We start from the raw sequence: 21,704 nt of genomic DNA, 5'->3' as shown, positions 1-21,704 counted from the left end.
TCTTTCCTTTTTTCTGATCAGATTTACCAAAGGTTTATCTATTTAATTGGCTTTTTCATAAAACCAATACTTGGTTTTGTTTATTAATTCAATAGTTTTTTACTTTCAATATTATTGATTTCTCCTTTTAATTTTATTATTTCAAGTTTAGTTTTTGGTTGGGGGTTTTTAGTTTGGTCTTTTTCTAGCTTTTTAAGTTGCAGCCCCAATTCATTAATCTTCTCTTTCTCTATTTTATTCAAATAAGCCTCTAAAGATATAAAATTTCCCTTTATTACCGCTTTAGCTGCATCCTGCAAACTTTGGTATGATGTCTCATCGTTGTCCTTATCTTGGGTGAAATTACTGTTTCTATAATTTCCTCTTTCACCCAGTCATTCTTTAAGATGAGATTATTCAGTTTCCAATTACTTTTTGATCTATTTAGCCCTAACTTCTTATTGAATGTAGTTTTTATTGCATTGTGATCTGAGAAGTTGTCATTTCCTATTTATGCCTTCCTGCATTTAATTTTGAGATCTTTATATCCTAATACATGGTCAATTTTTGTATAGGTTCCATGAACTGCTGAGAAGAAAGTATACTCCTTTCTATCACCATTCAGTTTTCTCCAAAGGTCTAACATACCTAGTTTTTCTAATGTTCTGTTTACCTCTTTAATTTCTTATTTGTTTTGTGGTTTGATTTATCTAATTCAGAGAGTGCAAAGTTGAGATCTTCCACTATTATAGTTTTGCTGTCTATTTCTTCTTGCAACTCTCTTAACTTTTCCTTTAGGAAGTTAGATGCTATACCACTTGGTGCATATATGTTTAGTATTGATATGTCTTCATTATCTATGCTACCTTTTACCAGGATATAGTTTCCTTCCTTATCTATTTTAATTAGATCAATTTCTGCTTTTGCTTGATCTGAGATAAGGATGGCTACCTCTGGTTTTTTGGCTTCACCTGAAACATAATAGATACTGCTCCAACCTTTTACCTTTATTCTGTATGTATCTCCCTGCTTTAAGAGTATTTTCTGTAAACAACATATTGTAGGGTTCTGACATTTGATGCAGTCTGCTATCCACCTCTGTTTAATGGGAGAGTTCATCCCATTCACATTTGCAATTAAAATGACTAATTCTGTATTTCCTGCCATCATATTATCCCTTGATTATGCTTTTTCTCCCTTGATCCCCCCTGAACCCCTTTCCCAGTATTTAAATTATAGACTCCACTTATGACACACAGCCCTCCCTTTTTAGTATCCCTCCCCCCCTTTTAAGTCCCTTTCCCTTTCTTGTACCCTTCCCTTATTCCCCTTTTACTTTTCCCTTTTTCTCTCCCCCCTTTTAATGAGGTGAGTAGAATTCTCTGAAAAACAAATATGTTAATTATTTACTTTTTGAGCCTACTCTGATGAGAGTAAGATTCATACAATATTTCTCCCCCTCTCTAAATTCCCTCAGATGTGGTAGATTTTCTATGCCTCTTCCTGGGATGTAGTTTCCCTCTTTTTATCTCTCCTTCCCCTTTTTCTGATACTACCCCCTTCCCTTTACCACTTCCCTTTTTTATATTATATCAGTAAAATCAAATTATCCATGTGGACTTTCTGTATATCCACAACAGAGATACAGTTCTCAAGAGTTCTTTTTATCTTTTTCTGCTTCTCTTCAGTCTTGTGAATGTAGATCAAATTTTTTGTTTTAAGTCTGGTTTTTTCTTAGAAAGAAAAGGAATTCCTTTATTTCATTAAATGACCATCTTCTTCCATGGAAGAAAATGCTAAATTTAGCTGGGTAGTTTATTCTTAGTTGCAATTCTCGTTTTTTTTTTCCTTTCAGAATATGAGGTTCCAGGCTCTTCAATCCTTTAATGTGGAGGCAGCCAGATCTTGTGTGACCCTTATTGTGGCACCTTGATATTTGAATTGTTTTTTTTCCTAGCTGCTTGCAGTATTTTTTCCTTAGTTTGGTAGTTCTGCAGCTTAGCCACAATGTTCCTGTGGAGTTCTTCTTTTAGGTTCTTTTTCAGAAGGTGTTTGATGAATCCTTTCAACGCCTATTTTCCCTTCTGTTTCTATTATCTCTAGACAGTTCTCTTTGATGATTTTTTTGTAAAATAGAATCTAGGCTCTTTTTTTGATCATAGTTTTCGGGAATTTCGGGAATAGTTTTCAGATTATCTCTTCTAGATCTATTTTCCAGGCCTATAGATTTTCCCAGTAAGTATTTGACATTGTTCTCCAGCTTTGCATTTTTTTTTTTTTTGTTTGCTTTGTTTTGTTTCGTTTTGTTTGACTGATTCTTGGGTTCTCAATGAATCATTCATTTCTATTTGTTCCATCCTGATTTTTAATGAGTTATGTTCTTCATTCACATTTTTTAGTTCTTTCTGTATATGCCCAATTGAGTTTTTAAATGAATTATTTTGCACTGTTGAATTTTTTTAATGTTATTCTTTTTCCAATTCACAAATCCTAGTTTCCTGTGATGTTTTAACCTTTTCTAATTCACAGATTTTGTTTACCCGCACCTCCTGTGAATTCTTTATTTTTTCCAACTCAAATTTCAGAACATTTTTGTTCTCTATCATAGCTTCTCTTTCCTGTCACCATTTTTCTTCAAACTCTCTTAACTTTTTAATAGTCTCTTCTAGGAGAGAGTTATGGGATCGGGGACAGGTATCATTCCCCTTTAAGGTGTTATCTGGAGACTCTCTGATGTTAGCCTCCTTGGGGTTGGATACCCGCTCTTTCTCTGTATAGAAAGTGTCAATTGTTCTCTTCAGCTTCTTACTCATTGTCAAAAATCTGTGCAGGGTCTGCCCTTGGGGTAAGAAATATATTTATCAGCTTCCTCCCAGACAGGTATAAGTTGGCTCCTGTGTCTGGACAAAGCGAGAGTTCTGGGAGAGAGTTCTCCTCCCCCCTAGGAGTGATTTAGAGGTATTTAGCATAGCTGCATTGCAAGGATTGCCCAGTGAAGGACTCTCACTGTGTGGCCTAGCAACTGCCCTGAGACTAGAGGCTGAACAGTGAAAGTGTCACAAACCCCAGCCAAAGCCTCCCATGGGGCCGTCGATATTAGCAGCTGATGAAAAATCCCCTGAGCTCAAACTGGAAGTGTCTACCCGGAGAGCACAGTTCCTGCTTTGAAGGTTCTGCTAATATGAGAGTTCTGCTGCTGCTGGAGTTTCACTGCAGGGAGAATTCCACTGCCTCAGTCTGAGGTCCTCACTATGTGGATTAGAGGCTGCCCCGAGCTTTTCCCCCCCTCTGTTCAGGTTCTTAACTGCTCTAAGGAAAAGCCCTAGACAGCAGCAGGCAGCTGCACAACCGTGCCGAAATCTGTTAGGTCGCTTCCGGTTTGGGGTGATTATATTATCTGGCTATTGCTTTAACATGTCTTTGATTTCTCTTCTAATCTGCTATTTTAAAAAGCAGAGTAGAGCTATCAGCCTATGCCAGATTCTTCTATCTCAGTGGCTTCTCTGATCCCAGAGTTCTCCCCAGCCTGTTTGGCACAGTGTACTAGCCCCAATCCAGCACTGTCTGTGCTGATCTTTTTTTTTTTCCTCCCCTCGGAACCGACCTTTTCTGTAGAAATTCCAGAATCTCTTCGGCTGATAAATTGTGCTTCTAATTCTTGTGGTTTTTATCAGTCCAATATTATTTTTGAGGCTGATTTAACTAGTTGGTATTGAGGGAAGAAGGGAGCTTACAAATTCACGTGTATATTCTCCGCCATCTTGGCTCCTCCCCTCAAAAATGTGCTTTTTAACTTGGATTTGTGGATCAAAAGATCCTAGCTTCTTCAGCCATGGGTGGGTTGGAAATGAGAAAGGAATCTTAAAGGGACCTCACCGAGCCCCATCATGATGATCTCCTGGTTCTGCTCATTTCACTTAGCATCAGTTCATGCAAGTCTCTCCAGGCTTCTCTAAAATCATCCTGCTAGTTGTTTCTTATAGAACAGTAATATTCCATGACATTAATATCCTTTAATTTATTCAGCCATTCTCCAGTTGATGGCCATACATTCAATTTCAAGGCAAGTTTCTCTATCAATCTAAATATGTCTGATATTCTCTCTTTGAACCAAATCAAGTGAGGTTGCTGTTCACAAAATGCTCATCCACCTCGCTTTTTTCCCTCAATTGTAATAGGCCTTTTTCCTCTTCATATTTGGTGATTTACCCATTTTACCTCCCTTTTCTTCCTCCTCCAGTACAATCCTTTTTGGACCACTAGTTTCTTTTTATATCATCATAATAAAGTCAAATTAACTACCTACACCCTCTTAGTTTGGCCTACCAAAGATATAGTTTTCAAAAGTTATATGTATCATCTTCCCCTATAAAGATGCAAACTTTTTAACCATTTAAAAAAAACTTATATTTTTATTTCTAATTTTTTAAGCTTCTCTTGAGTTCCGTATTTGAAGATCAAATTTTCTGTTCAGCTCTGGTCTTTTCATCAGAAATAAGTGAAATTCATCTGTGTCATCAAATGCATATCTTGTTCCTGTAAGATAATTCTTAGTTTTGTTGGAAAGTTGATTCTTGGCTGCAGTTCAAACTCCTTCGTCTATTTGGAATGTCATTTTCCAGATGCTTTGATCCTTAAAAGTGGACATTCCTAGATCCTGGGAAATCTTGATTGTGGCTGCTTGATATTGGAATTTTGTTGTTGTTGTTGTTGTTGTTGTTGTTGTTGTTGTTATTTTTCTGGCTGCTTACCATAATTTCTCCTTTATCTGATAATTTGAAAACTTAGCTATGATTTTTTTTTGTAATTTCAGAAGGTGATCAGTGGATTCTTTCAATGATTGTTTTACCTTCTGCTTCCAGAACATTAGGGCACTTTCTCTTGATTATTTCTTTTTAATTAAAAAAAATTAATATACATTGCTTTATGAATCATGTTGGGAGAGAACAATTAGAGATAAAGTGAAAAACCATGGGAGAGAAAAAGAAACAGAAAAAAATGAACATACCATGTATTGAGTCAATCTCCAGAGTATTTTTTCTGGCTGCAGATGCCTTTTTCTTTCCAAAGTCTGTTGGAATTGCTTTGGATCATTGAACAACTGAGAACAACCAAGTCTTTTATAGTTAATCATTGCACATTCTGGCTTTTACAATGTATTCCTAGTTCTGCTTATTTTGCTCAGCAACAGTTCATGTACATCTTTCCAGCCTTTCTAAAATTAGCTTAATAATCATTTTTATGGAACAATAACATGCTATTACCTTTATATACCACAACTTGTTACAGCCATTCCCAAATTGATGGACAGCTACTAATTTTCCAATTCTTTGAAATCCACAAAAAAAAATGCTGTTACAAAATATTTGCACTTGTAGGACTATTTCTCTCCTTTATGATTTCCTTGGAATATAAACTCTGTAATGGCACTGCTGAGTCATAAGATATACAGAGTTCATACTCCTTTGGGCGCAATTCCAGATTGCTCTGCAGAAGGGTTAGATAAGTTCAAAACTCTACCAACAATGGAACTATGTTCCAGTCTTCCTATATCCCTGCCAACATTTACCATTATCTTGTCCTGTCATGGTGGTAAATCAAGAGTTATTTCAATTTGTACCTCTTTAATTAAGAGTGATTTAGAGCATTTTTTCATATTATAAATCACTTTAATTTTGTCATCTGAAATTTGTCTGTTCTTATCCTTTGACCATTTTCATTTTTTTTTTTTACAAATTTGACAGTTATTTGTGTATTTTAGAAATGAGAACTTTGTCAGAAACACTGGCTATAACTATATTTTCCAAGCTTTATACTTCCTTTTTAATCTAGTTCCTGGTTTGTTTGTTTGTTTGTTTGTTTGTTTTTCTGCAAAACCTTTTTAATTTAATGTAATCAAAGTTGTCCAATTTTGCCTTTTATAATGCTCTCAAGTTCTTATTTAATCATAAATTCCTCCCTTTTTCAAAGATTTGATGGGGAAATTATCCCTTGATCTACTAATTTTTTATGATATCCTTTATACCCAAATTATGTACCCATACCTTATTTTGATATGCAGTGTGGGATGCCGGTATATGCTGAGTTTCTGACATTATATTCCATTTTCACAGCAATTTTTGTCAAATAGTTGTTATTCCAGAAGCTGAAGTTTGGAGGTTTATTAAATGCTAGACTATTATAGATTTTGATTATTGTTCTTGTTTCTAATGTGTTTCTAATCTGTTCCACTGATCCACCACTCTTATTTCTTAGAAAGTACAGAATGGTTTTGATAACTGCTGTTTTGGTATTACTAAGACATCATTCCTTGTATTTTTTTCATTAATTTTCTTAGTATTCTTAACCTTTTGTTCTTCCAGATGAATTTTGTTATTATTTTGTAAAATAATATTTTGGCAATTTGATTTGTATGACATTGAACAAATAGGCCAATTTAGGCAAAATTATCATTTTATTATGTTAGTTTGATCTATCCATGAGCAATTGATATTTTTCCAGTTGTTTGGATGTGGCTTTGTGTGAGAAGTGTTTTGTAATTGTTTTCACATAGTTCTTGAGTTTGTCTTGGCAGGTTGACCCCAAAATATTTTATTTTGTCTATAGTTATTTTAAATGGAATTAATTTTTCTATCTCTTGCTAATGGGCTTTGTCAATAATATATAGAAATGCTGATCATTTATTTGGGTTTATTTTATATGCTGCAACTTTGCAAAAGCTGAGAATTGTTTATAGTAGGTTTTTGGATGGTTTTCAAAGATCCTCTAAGTATATCATCATATCATCAGCAAAGAGTGATAGTTTTATTTTCTAATTTCATTTCTTTTTTTTTTATTGTGAAAGCCAGCATTTGTAGTTGAATAATAGTGGTGATAATAGTCATCCTTGTTTGACCAATGATCTTATTGAAAATGTATTCAGCTTCTCTCCATTACAAATAATGATTGCTGTGGGTTTTATATACATGCTGCTTACTATTTTAATGAAAGCCCCCTTTATCTCTATATTCTCTGTTGTTTTTAATAGGAATGGGCAATATTTTGTCAAAAGCTTTTTCTGCAACAATTGAGATTATCATATGATGTCTGTTGGCCTTGTTATTGATATGGTTGATTGTGATAATAGTTTTCCACACTTCCCTGGAATCAGGATTGCTGGTTTCCTTCCAGTGCAGTGTAAGTGTGGCCAAACCCTGCTTGTTATGCTAGATTTCAGGGTCTCACTATTTGCCTTCTGTAGTTGTATTGAAGGTCTCAAGTTAGTCTGCTGATCTACTGGCTTCTGAACCAGGTCAGAATAGCCAAGTAGGTGCAGCCTTTTGGCTAAAAGACTCCCAATGAATTTCCTCAATGGGCAGAGGCCTCTCCAACCTGGGTCCCTATGCTGCACCTATGTTGGATCACCTCAAACTCTTCCTCACCATTTTGACAAGCCTCACTCTCCAGGTTGTTTAACCTCTCAGTGCCTCAATTTATGGAGGTAATTTTTATCATCATGATTTCCATATAAATGAAATTTCATATTTTGTTAAATATACTATTTCAGAAGCAAACTGGCAACATTGGAATGGATGATTTAGAAAAAGTAAATTTTGGAGAATGGTTATGAATCAAATAATAAAATTATATACACACTAAAATGGACAAATGGTCATTTCTTCATTCTTCCCCTTATACTCATGTGGTAGTTGATAGGCAAAAAAAAAAAAACACACACACACACACACACACACACACACAAAAACCCCTTATTTCACTGCCCAGCTGAATATTTTAAACTATATTTTGCAGTCAAAGGTCAGAAGAAATAATAGATGTCCATTGTACATGATAAGTTTTGCTTTTATTTTTGGCTTCCCTCCCTGGGAAGGCTTGAAAAGATAAAAATACATTGGTTTGCTATTCATTAATTCTTTTCTTCTAAGGATTGCCGAAGTGTAGACAAGTTACATTGTTTTAGACCTCTTGCTCATGAAGAAGAGGTAGAAATATATCATACTAAACAAAGTCTCTGGATTTCCCTGATTTACATAATGGAACAAGCAAGTCATGCCATGTCATTCTACTTTCTAGATGATCCAAGTAGAATGTAGTATTCCTGGAAATGACATCTCCAAACATTCCATTTGTGAGAACTGTGGTGAGAAAAGTAAATTTCTCAATGTGGTCTTTTTGTAATCTATTTCCATGAAAAAAAAGCCCAGATTAATCATGTTATGGCAGCTTGTTCTTTTATTTATGGTATCTGTTAGAAATAATTGTGTTCTATTAGTGTGAAGCAGTTAATGTAACCAAATCATTGACAATACTTTATGACCACCTCTTTCTACCTCTCTCATTCTACTTAAAAACATTTATCTATAGCATAATTCCATTTCAATAATATTATCATTGCTCAAAAAACACATTGTAGAAATGTTTTAAAATTATGCTTTTCATATTATACATTATAGAAGTAAAGTTATGCTTTTCATATTCTATTTATGTATTAAGTTTTAATTATATTTTATTTTTTCCCCTACAATAGCAGAAGGAAGTTCTGCAAAAGATTCTGTAAGCAGGTAGGCTTTGTAGCAGGTTTACATTTCTTTTAATTAATCTTCTTGGTCCAGTCTTCAATGAGTTTTTCAGGCCAGTACAAAGCAGACTATCATGCCTCCAAAAGTCATTATCTTTCATTTCAACATTTTCCACTATAACATTAATCCATGTTGTTGTTTTTTTTTTTATTTTAGTTTTCAAAAATTTAGCTTCACTAAATACCTAATTGGTGCGTGTATCTATGCAAGTATGTATATATGTATATGTCCATTATTATGTATGTATATATGTTTGTGTGTATATATAATGTGCAATATACAAATAATATACCAAAATATAAACATCCGAAAACACACATACACACACACATGCGCATAGTGTTTCTGAATGTGTGTTTATAAAATTGGCAACTGTTCTTCATTAAGAGAGTTGCATACAAATGATGAGGGGTTAAGTGACTTGTTTCAACTCACAACATCAGTATAAAACAAAGGAAATACTTGAATCCACTATATTTTTACCCCTTCCTACTTCCTATCCACAATGCTCTACTGTATTAAATTTGGATGAATGAAGAATGAACCAGTTCCATATGGTCACACCACATAGTAGCCACTTGGGATGAATTCCTAACAAGACTTTGAAGGCACATCTGCAGTGCAAATATGTATCATCTTATACTTGTGGAGTATAAGTGCTCAAATAAAGAGTTATCAAGATAAGGTGAGATTAGTCACTGGGACAAGGATCCTAAGATAAGACAAGAAATGGTATTGGAAATTTCTCAGCAAGGATAGAAAAAATAGAAAAGAAGAGAGAAGTTCTGCTTAAAACTCTTGTAGACAACTGTGATAGAAAGCTACTTTTCACTTTGAGACTGACAGGAATAGTCTTGTTCCCAATTAGAGACATATACTCAAGCTGGCACTGTATCTTGAGAAGTAGTAGCAAACTTTTTTTTTATTTTTAAGAAATACATTTCTCTGGCACTTTTAAAAAGGAAAACAGATATGACAAAGCATTAGTTGTAAAGGCCATTAACAACAATGAGGTAAGATACTAAAATATCTCACTTCTAGTGAACTCATTTTCTCACAGCACAGAATGTTTGTTACTTTTGCAGTGACCTAAAGATTTTGTGCTCTTAGTTACTATCACAGTGGTAAGAGTTAGTCTTATTATAGAAGGTAAAAAGTTTGGAAAAAATCATTTCTACTTTCTAGATGATCAAGTAGAATGTAGTATTCCTGGAAATGATAAAAAAATTGAAAAAGAAACAAAAAGAAAACCTACAAGAGGCAAAGTGAGGAATGATTATGTCAGAAGGTTGATGGGAAGTATCCTATGATACCAAGAACATTTGGAACCTTTCTTCTTATTTTTAGCCAAAGAATGAAGAAGTATTATTTAATGTGACAATTTCACCTGAGATACTTATCACAGCCACACACATTTATTAATGTGAAAAAATTATAGTGTAAATCATCTATGATTAATAAAGTGACATGACTTTTTAAAGTTAGAGGGAAGAGGGAGAGGGAATTAAGGAATTGATCTAGGGAGTAAAGAGGCCATTAAGAAGGAGTTAGGAAAGAGACAGGGAATAGTCTAGGTAAGAACAAACTCATGTACATTGGATCTTTGTGAGTAGTTGCAGGATGCTTAATGAGATGATTGAGTCAGTCTTGTCTCAGGACAAGACAGTCCTGGAAAATTGATGTCCTTTGTAGGAGATTATGGTTGGTGGACATGTTACAACATTTACATTCTTATTAATGGGGCATAATGCATTATTTTATTAGATTTTAATTCAAGGAGAAACAAATGTTATTATGATTTTGAATCCTTAAGAATTTGGAACAAATAAGAGATGAAAAGTTAACAAATTCAGGAAGCCTTGAGAAATTAAAAGTGACTTGAGTTGAAGGAGAAAGTCCATTTAAAGAAAAGAAAGTGAGTCCAAGGAGAATTTGAAGAGATGGACATAAAACAAACAAAAAAAAGGTGAAGGCTATAAGGAGGAGGAGGAGGTGGTGAAGTAGGAGGAGATAATGAAATCCAACTGAAATAGGAGAAGAATGTTAAAAAATGACCAAAAAAGTAAATTCACTTGGCATGTTTAAGGAGAAGGGAAAAGAAATTGGGCATGTCTATAAAAGAATTAGATTATAAAGGATGGAAGAAAGAAAAGGAAGGGAAGGAAGAAAAGGAAGAGAGAAGGGAGAAAGAAAGGAGAGAAGGAAGGAGGAAAGGAAGGGGAGGGACAAAGGAAAAAGAAAAGCTGTCTTGGTGCTAACACATCCTAATGAACTGACAAGAGAACTGTCTTGGGGTCAATGGACAGGGAATGGGAGTAGGAATAAAAAATTGGATTCAAGTTTCCACTTTATGACACTCAGCAAGTGACCCCAGCAACTCTGACCACACAATAGTTGAAATATTTCTTCTCTGAAAGTTCCTTGTATTATTCACTCACAAGTCATATACCTCACCCTCCTTGAATTCTGGACCCGGTTACCCTCTTCCTCCATATTGATAAATCTGGCATTGAAACTCCCTGAAAGCAGATTACCATAGCAATTGTAAAAACTGTTTCTAGCAAGGAACGTAAAGGATTACCCTTATAATAAAGACTTTGGGCCCTAGTATTATCTACTCTTAAGATCTAAAGAGCAACTAGGCAAAGCAGTGGGTGATGTCCTGGATTGGAATCAAGAATACTAATCTTTATGAGTTCTAATATGGATCTGATATTTATTAGCCTGTGACTCCAGGCAAGTCCCATGTAACTGTTTGCCTCACTTTCATCATCTGTGAAATGAACTTGTAAAAGAAATGTAAAACCACTTCCAATACCATTCCAAGATGCCAGATGGGATCACAAAGAGTCACATACTGCTAAAATGATAGGAAATACAACTCATATCTAGATCAGAAACCTGTGGAAGATAACTTTAAGAAAAAGAACTGGAAGTGTTTGTCAGAACCTACTAGGGAAGGCACAGAGAACAGGCTACAAATATATTCCAGGATTTTGAAGATTCTGTGATTTATAATGTCCTATTGTGTTCATTTGTCAACTTTAGAAGTGTGTAAAATTAAAAATGATATAATTCTGGAGGTTAGATCCACTGATAGCTTTTATACTAATATTTTCTTCTCTACCAAAATGAATCTTGGAATAATAATAGTTGATATATCCTGCTCTATTAAGTCAGTTTTTGCAATTATAACTTGGTGATAAAGCACCTTGCACCAACTAAAAACTTTATGATTGACTCCTAGAAATAAAAGTACAAATTTTTGGTTTCTTTTTTTGAAAGTCTCTCTGACAAACCAGGATCTGATGATCACTTACCAAGCACAGAAAATGAATTGGATTTTGACATGAAGGTAAAGTTTCTTTATTTTTCTAATCATATTTCAGTTTTGAGGGTGCTTTGCTTTGTTAAAAGTATTTTAAATGTAGTATACAATCTCTTTGGTATTTAACACGAAAGATCCAAATGCAGTTAAATGGACCCAAATGATTCTAAAACAAATATGATTTTGTCTCAAGTTTGCTTTAAAGTTTCCTCACCTTTAGCTGTTTTGTTGTGTTTTGTTTCTTTTTTTTTAATTTTCTTCTGAAAAAGTAGGTGAAATCAACTTTTATTCAAGTTACTTTCTGCCAATATTTCTATATCGCTCTCCATATTTCTTTGTACTTTTCATATTTATTTATACACTGAAAAAAATAACAGGTTTGGAGTGGAGGACCAGGCTTCATATCATTGCCACTTCATGATTGTCACTATAAATTAAATTATATTTTAAAATATTTGTTTTCTAAATGATATTTAAGGTTTCTTCTAGCTCCAAATCTGTGATCCATTCCATAATAATAATTAATAATAATAATAATAATAACAACAACAATAATAATAATACTTTTCCCTAAATGTTCATTGTACAGGTTGCTTCCAATTTTTTTTTTTTTACAAGTAGAGTAGCTATGAATAATTTTGTACACATAGATCCTATCCTTCCTTTGTTCTTTTTAGGATGAATTCTCAATAATGGAATCAAAAGACAGAATCAATTTTATGATTGTTGTATGTTGTTTTCTAAAACACCTTGACCACCATGCAGTCCTTCTAATGGTATATTAGAATTTCCCACTATTAGTATTTTTTTTTTGTTTTTCTTTGGCATTTTATTTATTTTTAAAATTTATTTTATTTGAAAAAGCAATAAAAAAGAAAAACAGAAAAGGAATACAAAAGAAAATAAAGCAAATAAAAGAGAACATTGTCATATGCCCTACAAAACTTCAGGAAGGATTCAAAACATATAGCAACAAATTACCAAATCAAGAAAGTATATATATATATATATATGTGTGTGTGTGTGTGTGTGTGTGTGTATGTAAATATATATATGTGTGTGTGTAAGTACATATATATGTAGAGAGATATATGTAGAGAGATTTGTATAGAGATAAATATTAGTAAAAGAAATTATATTCATAAATATCCATTTTTTCTTCACTTCTTTGAAAATTGTTCTTTGTCTGCTGTATGACTTATGACTTTACTCTTTTTCCCCTTTCATCCCCCATCCCACCCTCAAGCAAGCTATAGTTAAAAAATATATTTATGTAGATATATGTATTTATATCTACCTAAACACACTCACATATACACAGCACATACACATGACTTTCCTATTTCTGCTGACTCTTTAAATTCTGCTCCACAATTTTCCTTGTTATTACTTAACCTTCTCCCACTGAAGGATCTTTCCCCTGCCTTCTTTCCTCACCCTTTGCTTCCCTCTGCCCTTATTTCTTTATAGATTTTGTAGTGTCCTATACTCTTCATGGTATATATGTCGTGTTGACTATTGAACAGATTCCCAATGTGAATAGGTTTTCAGAACTGTCTTCCTCCCCTCTCTCTAATGTCTGTTTCTATTCTTCTTCCACACCTCCCTCATTTGTACCCCATTATTACTATTTTTACCTTAACTCTTACAGAATTTCTTTTTGCTGATGTGAATCTTAAACATATAGTGTACATTTCCTATGTTAAAATTTTGTTGATGTTTAAACATTATGCCTATGTTGAATTCCTTAAAAATGATCTTTGATATTGATTCTTATATGTTACATTTTCTGTTAAGTTCAGGTTTGGTTGATGGAAAGTCCTGAAAATTTGCAAATTCATTTACTATAAATAATTTTGCAGGATATGATATTTTTGGACACAGGTCTAGGTTTTTTTTGTTGTTGTTGTTTGTTTGTTTGTTTTTGATTGTGGGTAGATTGATCTGGAGTCTGTGGTCTTTTATTGTAGGGGCTGATAAATCTTGTACAATTCTAATTGTAGCTCCAGCATATTTAAATTGTTGTTTTTTTTCCTTCTTCTTCCAAAATTTTCTTTTTGATCTGAGGATTTCAAAATTTGGTAGAAATATTTGTGTATTTTCCACAAAGGATCTCTTTGAGGTGATGATCAATGGATTTTTTCTACTTCTACTTTCCCCTAATGTTCTGTTACTCCAGGGCAATATTTTTGGATTATTTCCTGTACTTTTGTTTCAAAAATCATTTTTGGTGGGGTTCCCAACTTTCTGGCAGTCCAATTATTTCTATATTTTCTTTTATTGATCTGTTATTCAGATCTGTCATTTTTCAAATAGTATGTTTCACATTCTGTTCCATTTTGTCATCTATAGTCTGAAATTTCTTCATCTCTCATAGCTTTACTGGCTTTGAAGAAGCCCAAATCTTTTTTTTTTTTATTAATTTTATAATTATACATTTTTGACAGTATATATGCATGAGTAATTTTTTATAACATTATCCCTTGTATTCATTTTTCCAGATTTTCCCCTCCCTCCCTCTACTCCTTCCCCTAGATGACAGGCAATCTCATACATTTTACATGTGTTACAGTATAACTTAGATATAATATATGTGTGTAAATCCAATTTTCTTGTTGCATGTTAAGTATTGGATTCCGAAGAAAAAAGTAACCTGGGTAGATAGACAGTAGTGTTAATATTTTACATTCAATTCCCAGTGTTCATTCTCTGGGTGTAGTTGTTTTTGTCCATCATTGATCAGCTGAAAGTGAGTTGGATCTGAAGAAGCCCAAATCTAATGGGCTTTGATCAATTAAAATTTTCATTTATTTTCATCTCTGAGATTTTCTAGTTGGTTAACTTTTTTCATAATAATTTTTTTCATAATTTTCTTGATTTTCTTGGATGGCTTTTTTTTTTTAGGTTTTCCTCAATGTCTCTCATTTGATTTTTGAATTCTTCTATAAATTCTTTTTGGACAGATAACCATTTAACATTACTTTTTGAGGTAGAAACTTTTTGTTACTAACATGTCCTCTGAAGATGAACCCTGATCTTATCTGTTCCCATAATATGTTTCAATGGTGGGGTTCTTCCTTATTTGTTGGTTCAAATTTTTTTTTTAATCAGACTTATTAGTGTAAGCACCTCTAATCATGGGGTTGGAGGATGGAGCTTCACTCTTCCCTTGAGTTCTCCACACTGATCAGGAATCCCAAACCAAGAGCTCCATTCTCCTGCAAGTGCCCACAGCCAATAGAGTCCCTTCTCTTCTACTTCTATACTCACCAGGTGCCGATTCCTTCTTGCCCACAGCCTTGTCTCAGCAGCACAGTAGGGATTCCCAATCAGCTGAGATTCATTATGTCTTCCTGGACTCAAACCCCAATAGGACTCACCCCAATCAGTGGGGTTCCTGTCTCTGTGGTTCCTGTGGTCCCACTTGATATTTTTGTGGGGCTAGCCTAGAGTTGTTTACACTTCAGACCTTTTTTGACCTTCTAGATCTAGATGATATAACAGGCTTGTGTTGATTTTTAAGTTTCTCTGAGTGTTGGAACATTTATCATGACGTTAATGATATATTTTATTCAATCATTTCTTCATTTTGAGGTATTTTGCTAAATTTAGAGGTATGTATCATGTTAGTCGTCAATAGTCTTGGAATTAATTAGAAAATGACTTTTAAGTCAAACTATACATTGAACATATGGGAAAGAGAGGATTAACTTCCTATGACCACCAAGTTCATAACCACCAAGTTCATAATCTTTAACTAGAGATGATTGATCATACTATTTCTAACCCTAGTTTAGAAATTACTTCTGTTTGAAGTAATTTTCTGACATGACCCCAGGTGAATCTCTAGTCTTTCACCCTTTTCCTGATTCCTTTTCTCATTAAAATTTAAGCTGCTTGTCGGGAAGGGAGTCTTCTCTGTTGCTTGTATTGGTATTCTCAGCACTTGACATTGTTTCTGACATACACACAAACACACACACACATACACACATATATATGCTTAATTAGGAATTTTTAAAGCTATAAAATCTTGTGATCCTAAAATTAATTATAGTTTTATTTGTGTATGGTTTGCAAAGTTTGCATTTAGAATTTATCTTTAAAGGAAAAGAAATATCATTTCAATGTGTCCCAATCTACTTTCTTAAATATTCTTTGTCATAATGAGATACTTATGCAATGTTCTTATTCAGAGAACCCCATGAGATTTGCACTAGGTTTTGAGAGCATAATTATAATAGAAACCTTGAGTTTTAAATGCAGAGAAGTAAATTTGGATAGACAAGGAATGCATATAGAGTTGTTAAATCTATACAAATAGGACAGATAAGACCAATGAAGGACATAGTAGGGGTTCCACAAATTCGCAACATTGTGGTTCTCATTTTTTTTCTCTACCTTGCATACAAGTTGTCATCATGGAAGTGAAAATGAAGTTACTAACTAAATCACACAAATGCTTGAAGTTGCAAAAGTTAAAGCATATGAATATTGAGGTTGAATGTATATATGACATATTATTATTATCCAACTTAATTTGTATAGATTTATAGAAAATATTTATATTTATAGAAATATTTTCCAAATTTTTTCTTATTCTTTTAGTTTTAAAAGCCTAACTTTTACCTTATACAGATCTCTGTAGTCATACCTATTGATTTTGTTTCCAGTACTTATTCTGTTTGAAGAAGTGTATTATGGACAGTAGATCAAAAATCATATTCTATTTATTACAGATTTTAATTTTAAATTACTAGGGGCAGCTAGATGGGTGAGCAGTTAGGAGAGTGGCTTTGGAATAAGGAGGACCGAAGTTCAAATGTGATCCCAGATTCTTACACTATAATAACTGTGTGATCTTGGACAAGGCACTTAACTCCAATTACTTCACACACACATACACACATAGTGTGTGTGTATATATATATATATATATATATATATATATATATATATATATATATATATATATATTAATAATTATATAGATATAATGTGTATATATCTATATAATTATTAATTATTAATTAATTAACTCTATTAGTAGAATTTATTGTAGTGTAGAGTGTGAGGTATAAATCTTTCTTGTAGACCTTACCTTTCACTGCTTCACTGCTTGCCTAAAATTGTCAAAATCTTTCTTTATCCCATTTCTTTCTCTCTTCTTCTATAGAAGTAAGCTCTACATCTTACTATATTTTTCACACTGTTTTATGTTATAGTTATTGGTATAAATATTTTATACCTCCTTGGGAAAAGAACATCTTTTTTATCTCCCATTGAATCTAGCAGAGTAACTTACACATAAAAATGTGATTTCATAACATTTTTTTTCCTTAGTGAATCTGTTGAATCAGTAATGGGACTATATATAATTAATAAATAATATTTTATAGCACTTATCCCATGCTAGACACTATACTAAGCACATTATATTTGATTCACACAACAACCCTCAGAGGTAAGTACTACTATCATCACCATTTTATAGATGAGGAAATTGAAACAAACAGCTTTTAATTGGGTTGGGTGCAGGGTCACACAACTAGTAAGTGTCTGAGACAGCAAGTGAACTTGAATCTTTGTGACTGCAGGCTCAGGGCTCTAACCATTATTTTTGTCCAAATATCCATTTCCTTCCTTTTCTTTTTGGTAGGTATTTTGGGGTTTGTGACCCATATTTCTTTCATTTGTAAATATTGGGTTCTAATTTCATAGTTCCTTGAATTTAGACATTCTTGAAAAATCTATTTTGATTCTATCTGTTAACTAAATTACACTTCTGGCTGCTTGCAGTAAAAAGGCAAGATATTGTGGTGGCAGTGACAGAGGGCACTAAGAACAGAAGGGATGACAGCACGAATCAAAATGATCTAGGGAGGGTTTTCAGCATGTAAGCAACAAAGCTTGAGATTATATATCATAAATTTGTGGTGGTCCCATTTGAAAGGGGTGAATGATTTTCTAATTTTTAAGCCATTTCTACAGCTAGTGTCTAAGACTGAAATTTAATTCATGAAGATGAATCTTCCTGATTCCAAGCTCAGGCCACTATCAAATAAGCCAATATTTCTTTTTTAAAATTTTTTTTATTGTAGCTTTTTATATACAAAACATATACATGGGTAACTTTTCAACATTGACCCTTGCAAAAACTTCTGTTTCAACTTTTACCCTCCTTTCTGCCAATCCTTCCTCTAAATGGCAGGTAGTCCCATAAATATTAAATATGTTAAAAAGTATATGTTAAGTACAATATATGTATATATAGTTATACAGTTATCTTGTTGCACAAGAAAAATCAGATTTAGAAGATAAAAATAACCTGAGAAGAAAAAAAAAACAAAAATGCAAGCAAACAATAACACAAAGAGTGGAAATTCTATGTTGTGGTCCATACTCACTTCCCAGTGTTCTTTCTCTGGGTGTAGCTGGTTCTGTTCATTACACATCAATTGGAACTGATTTGTATCCTCTCATTGTTGAAGATGGCCACGTCCATCAGAACTGATCATCATGTAGTGTTATTATTGAAGTGTAAAATGATCTCCTGGTTCTGCTCATTTCACTTAGCAAATCAGTTCATGTATTTCTCTCCAAGCCTCTCTGTATTCATCCTGCTGGTCATTTCTTATAGAACAATAATATCCCATAATACTCATATACCACAATTTATTCAGACTTTCTACAGTTGATGGGCATCCTTTCATTTCTAGTTTCTAGCCACTACAAACAGGGCTACCACAAACCTTTTTAGGCCAGTATTTCTAAGGGGGATTATGTACAAATAATAATTTCTTCTCCCATATTATTAGCATGTGAAAAATAGTATTATATAGATATATGTATATATAATGTAATATAATCATAACAATCATAATAATATACTGAGTTAGAACTTTATCATTAATTATAAGTTTAGCCATTTCTGTGTGAAAAACTATATCATAGTCTTGTAGCACAATGTTTACCAGAAATACCTCCCCTAAAGGAAAAAAGATAGAAGAGTGATCTTGAAAAGTGTAAGCATGTCATTACTTTTGAAGAAAATGTTATAAAAACATTTTATTTTATGGAGAACTCTCCTTTCTAAGTGCAAATTCTTCACAATTTATCAGAAGAAAACATTCAGGAATGGTTTCATCAGTGAGCTTATTAACTATTTTCTTGATCTTTTCATTCGATCAGTGTTCCCATGAAAATCTCCTGGAAATATCTGCAAAACATAAAGTTGTATCAACAAATCAAAATGCAAAAGACAGTGTTTCATTGGGACAACATGAAGGTAAGATTATATTATGTGGAAAGTGGGGTTTCTATTAAAAAAGAAAAGGCATCTTGCAGCTGAAGAAATACGGGCCAGAATGTGGGGTTGGAATAGTCTATCATCAAATACATAGAAGAAAATGCACAAAGTCCTAATGCTACTTACAGGACCTATAAAGAGTATCACTAAAGGCTTGCCTGAGCAGACAAAAAAATAAAGAAGAGATATTGGAGAGAGAAAAGTTCAATGGACAAAGAGAGAGAATAGAAATAGATATATATGATGTGAAGTGACTGATTGTATCTAGGAATTATCTCTGTTAATACCCATCCAGCCTTTGCATTGTGCTCAGTTTAAGGAAACTGAATAAGCTACTTTTTAGTTTACTTCGTTAGTTATACAGATAACTACCTCTTTGATAAGAGGTCATGTCACAGGCTGTGATCTTCCTCATTTCAGGCCTGCCTCAGGCCTTCATTGATCTCTCTCATCCCCATATATCAAAACCTTTGGTTTATTTCTGTATATTATTAGATAAAATATAAAGTGAAGAAAATGTGTTATAAAACTTTATTTTTAAAAACCTTAAGGAGCTTCTGATTAAAGGCTAGATTATTCTGTTTCTGTTCAGATCCTTATACTGTACACTGAATACAGGAAATGGTAACAAAAGTGACAAAAAGTGGGAAAAAAAAGTAGACAGCAAGAAGTGAGAAACATAGGTGGTGGGAGATGGCTGCCTTGGAACCAAGGATATAAAGCAACCAAAGAGTCTTTCCTTTCACACAGAATATGAGGAGGTCCAGATGTACTGGGATGTACTTGATGGCCCACTTAGCTGACCCTTAGAGTCCAGTAACAGAGTTTAAGGATATTAAAGTGAGGTGACAAAGGAAGAAATAAAATTAAAAAAAAAAAAAACTTTTCCCTAATAACTGGAGAAGCGGAGAGAGGAATCATTTGCCAGTAATCATTTGGCAGATTCAGAAATGCTGGTTCCTAAGGACCTGGACATGACTATAACTCAGCTTTGCAGCCTTAGTTCATATTACTTGTTTTCTCTCTTTTCCAGTCAAACTATTTTGGTTATATTTCTGTATAATGTCCTGCCCTGTATCCTTTCAGGCCATCTAGTGAAATCCTTGTCTTCAGAAAGTTTCTATCAGAAACTTTCTCATGTATAAACTCCACAAAGCTTTTCTAGAATATACTTGTCTTCCTGATATTTCCCAATATATCAATTTGTTGGTTTCTATTAAAGGTGTATTTATTATAATAGACATGATCAACTAATGTTAAAGAGCACCTACTATTATGTACATAACAGTGTAATCCATCCCAAGGTTTTGTCAACTTAGACATAATACCCATTTTTTTTCCTAAACTTTTCATATGGGAAAATATAGATCAAATGTAAAATTTAAAATAATAATAATAAAAAAGAATTATATATAAATATTTGCTTACTTCAAGATCCCATGAATTCATTGGTCTAGATGCTCTGGAAACTGATAGATTGAAGGTGACTTTCCCTACCCACCTTGTGTGAGTTATGTACAGTCTACTTTGTTCATTTCTGGAATGAAAAAAAAATCATTATTTTATTGCTAGACATTCAAAGATTCCCCTGCAAAACACACACATTATGACATATATTGCTCATCTCCAGCAGAATAGACTCTCCCTTTCTCTCTCTCTCTCTCTCCCCTCTCTTTTAAACACGTGTTTCAATTATCCATAGCCACTGGAGTATTTTATGTGCCAATGAGAAAAGACTTCCAGCATGAGTGAAGAAAAAAAGAACTTTATATTAGAAACATATCAGGCAATTTGACAATCCTCTTTCTAAAAGGAGGATATGTTCTTTAGGACAATTGAGTGAGTAAAAATATTTATAAAGAAATTAGCAAAAATGCTTACATTACTTGTATATATTGTAAAATGTTTCATCAGCTTATTGAAGTATCTATTTTAAAGTTTCTTTTAATTTCTTAATACTTATGTTAAAATAACTATATTAATGTAACTTTATATTTTAGTACAGTGCACAATTAAGACTTTTTGGAGTGATGTAAAAAGAGTTAATATTAAAAAATACATGTTCAAAATGTTATTTTCTAATGTTTATTATCAATATTTTTGTAAACAGCATGATATTCCATTAATGTAATATTACATATGTTGAAGAAAGTTTATCTGTTTATAACATTGAATTGAACATTGAGATAATTAAGAGAATTTTGCTTCTTTAAGATAATTTAAATTTGAAATTTTTATATCATTCCTTAAACATAATTTATACACAATCTTTCTAGAATAGATCAAGAAACTTTTTAAGATGGGTTAACATACAGATACAAGAAATATAGGTTTCTCACAATAGATAAAGTAGATAAGAGAAATGAAAATATATTGACTATTCTATAAGCATATATCAAACTAGGTATATTCCGAAAATTGTTTCTAGCGCTTTAATCTGTGATAACTATGTGGCTTATACGAAGTTTTTAATTCTATAACTTTACTGTTTACAGATTATCTGCTTTTG

The 21,704-nt window shown here is 33.0% G+C and overlaps 1 protein-coding gene across 2 annotated transcripts in view; it reads left to right on the top strand.

Annotated features, from left to right (window-relative positions):
• Window positions 1-21,704, top strand: part of LOC141544672 (uncharacterized) — a 107,853-nt gene that overhangs the window by 34,459 nt on the left and 51,690 nt on the right. For both annotated transcript variants that reach the window (XM_074271081.1, XM_074271082.1), the window contains exons 7-9: window positions 8,507-8,540; window positions 11,844-11,913; window positions 19,078-19,174. In XM_074271081.1, coding sequence (XP_074127182.1) covers window positions 8,507-8,540; window positions 11,844-11,913; window positions 19,078-19,174 — 201 coding nt within the window. The remainder of the gene's footprint in view (window positions 1-8,506; window positions 8,541-11,843; window positions 11,914-19,077; window positions 19,175-21,704) is intronic.

The sequence above is a fragment of the Sminthopsis crassicaudata genome, chromosome 5, assembly GCF_048593235.1.
Source record: "Sminthopsis crassicaudata isolate SCR6 chromosome 5, ASM4859323v1, whole genome shotgun sequence".
Classification (NCBI taxonomy): domain Eukaryota; kingdom Metazoa; phylum Chordata; class Mammalia; order Dasyuromorphia; family Dasyuridae; genus Sminthopsis; species Sminthopsis crassicaudata.
Note: the sequence above shows the minus strand (reverse complement) of the source record. Positions and strands in the feature narration are given on the sequence as shown.